General features: G+C 51.0%; 1 protein-coding gene across 1 annotated transcript in view; it reads left to right on the top strand.

Annotated features, from left to right (window-relative positions):
- Positions 1-2,500, top strand: part of afg2a (AFG2 AAA ATPase homolog A) — a 102,997-nt gene that overhangs the window by 22,089 nt on the left and 78,408 nt on the right. The window contains exons 12-13 of the mRNA XM_062524943.1: positions 2,210-2,263; positions 2,473-2,500. The exon at positions 2,473-2,500 is cut by the window's right edge and continues 52 nt beyond it. Coding sequence (XP_062380927.1) covers positions 2,210-2,263; positions 2,473-2,500 — 82 coding nt within the window. The remainder of the gene's footprint in view (positions 1-2,209; positions 2,264-2,472) is intronic.

The raw sequence follows: 2,500 nt of genomic DNA, 5'->3' as shown, positions 1-2,500 counted from the left end.
CTTCAAGCCTAAACTTCCGCACACCCGCTTCACCCTTGCCCCCCCCCCCCCCCCCACACACACACACACACACTCACACACACCCACACACATACACGCTCACACACATACACACACACTCACTCACCCACCCACCCACACACACACACACACACACACACACACACACACACACACCCCACGCACCCACCACCTTGCCCTGTCAGGGCCCTCCCTTGATGGAGATTGATCAGGGCTGGGGAGGGCTTGATTGGGGATTATTTTGATAGCTGTCGCCAGACTGGGTCGGACAGTGACAGAGGCACTCAGCACGTCTGACCCGTGTGTGTGTGTGTGTGTGTGTGCGTGTGTGTATGTGTGCGTTTGTGTGTGTCTGTGTGTGTATGGGAGGGGAGGTTGTGTGCAAACAGTAGCCCAGACTTGTGGTGCCAAAGACTCGACACGAGCAGTTTGCTCATGAAGGCTCATCCAGTGCAGTGCTGCACATGTAAATGCACTCCATTGGATGTTTCTTCAGAACATGTTCTTGTACAGAACATGTATGCAGAACCATCATCTAGTAGCCAGATCTTTTTTTTTTTTTTTTTTTTATTCTCAAGTTCTCAAGTTGTAGAACATTTTGTATTCTAGATCAATCCTGAATGTTTGTCCTGATTGAACACATCACCATAAAAACTGTGACCTGCAGATAGCGTGTGAGTGTGAATCTGTTTAAATGAAGTAGTAGCATGACCCCCCCAGCGTCAGCTCATCTATCCATGTCTGTGTGACAGGAGTGTGTGTGTGTGTGTGTGTTTGTGTGACTGCTGCAGATTAAGGGACTGATGGGTTAAGATCTTCTACTTCCAAAGGCCTGTAATTTAGTGCTGAGATGTAAGGGGGTGGTGACTCGGGGGCATGTTGTGGTGCAGAGAAGTGTGTGTGTGTGTGTGTGTGTGTCTGTGTGTGTGTGTGCGCGCGTGTGCGTGTCTGTGTGTGTGTGTGTGTGTGTCTGTGTGTGTGTGTGCGCGCGTGTGCGTGTCTGTGTGTGTGTGTGTGTGTGTGTGTGTGTGTGTGTGCGTGCGCGTCTGTGTGTGCGTGTGGGTGTGTGTGTGTGCGTGCGCGCGTCTGTGTGTGTGTGTGTTGAAGGGTACTGGCGGGTTGTTGGGGACAGGAAGTGAGCTTGACAATAGAGTGTGTGTTTATCTGTCTCGGAGGGAGGGAGGGTGTCGCACAGCATTCCCCCAGCAGTGATCCTTCCGTCTTTGTCCTCTACCCCTCTCTCCCTCTCTCCCCCTGCTCCCCCTCTCTCTTTCTCTCTCTTTTTAGAGCTTTCTCTGTCTCACTCTTTCTCTTGTTCACACTCTCACACACTCTTACTCGGCTTTCTGTTTCCCACTTTCTCTTCCGTCTGTACTCTCTCACTTTCTGTGTTGCACTCTTGTCATTTTGCTCTCTCACTCTTTTTTTCTTTAACTCTCATTCTCTCGCTCTCTCCTTCTTTCTCTCTCCCTCTCCCTCTCCCTCTCCCTCTCTCTCTCTCTCTCTCTTAACCAACCGTCCTTCTTTTTAATCTGAGATTTTTGGCAGCCCCTCAGCTTCTCCTCAGCATGGCCTGTTCAGTGGTTTGTTTTTAATTTTTGTTGAATGTCTTCCCTCCTCTCTCTCTTTCTCTCTCCCTCCCTCCTCTTTTCTTCTCTCCCTTCCCTTCCTTCCTTCCTGTTGAGGTAAGCGAGGCGGTGTGTGCCAGCAGGTAACCCTGTTTTTAATGAAAACTAATGAGACTTGATTAGCGCCGAAATCGAAAAAAGGACTCGGGGTAATTATTCCGCAGTCTCCCTCTTGGCCCCGTTGATTCATTTTCTCGTTATGGTAATCAGAAACTTGGCTCTTCGGCCTCTTCCAAAATGGAGTCCCGAGCAGTTATGGGCCCTGCAGTCGAAAACCATCTCTCTCTCTCTCTCTCTCTCTCTCTCTCTCTCTCTCTCTCTCTCTCTCTCTCTCTCTCTCTCTCTCTCTCTCTCTCCTCTCTCTCTCTCTCTCTCTCTCTCTCTCTCTCTCTCTCTCTCTCTCTCTCTCTCTCTCCCTCCCTCCCTCCCTCCCTCTCTCTCTCTCTCTCTCTCTCTCTCTCTCTCTCTCTCTCTCCCTTTAACGAGCAGTGCAGTGATAAAATGGTTTCCCCGTTTAATTTTTTAATTGATTTATTTGTTCATTTATTTATTTCTTTCAGGGCCCAGAGTTGCTGAGCAAGTATGTGGGGGAGTCGGAGAGAGCCGTCCGAGAGGTAAGCGAGCGACCAGGAACGGCGGTCACTCCGACCCCTGACCCCCACGCACACACACCCCGGGGACGCGGCCCGCTCGATTGCGCTGGCGTGCGCGCGTGGCACAGGGGTCCGTTGTTTTGAGACCTCTCGGCTGTGTGTTGTGTAACATGTTTTTGGCCCGCGACCGCGAGGTTCTGAGACGTTCGGGTTTTTTTTTCTAACTGCAGGTTTTCAGGAAGGCCAGGGCCGTCGCCC

Source organism: Sardina pilchardus, chromosome 21, assembly GCF_963854185.1.
Source record: "Sardina pilchardus chromosome 21, fSarPil1.1, whole genome shotgun sequence".
NCBI lineage: Eukaryota > Metazoa > Chordata > Actinopteri > Clupeiformes > Clupeidae > Sardina > Sardina pilchardus.
This window is presented reverse-complemented; position numbering and strand designations above follow the sequence as displayed.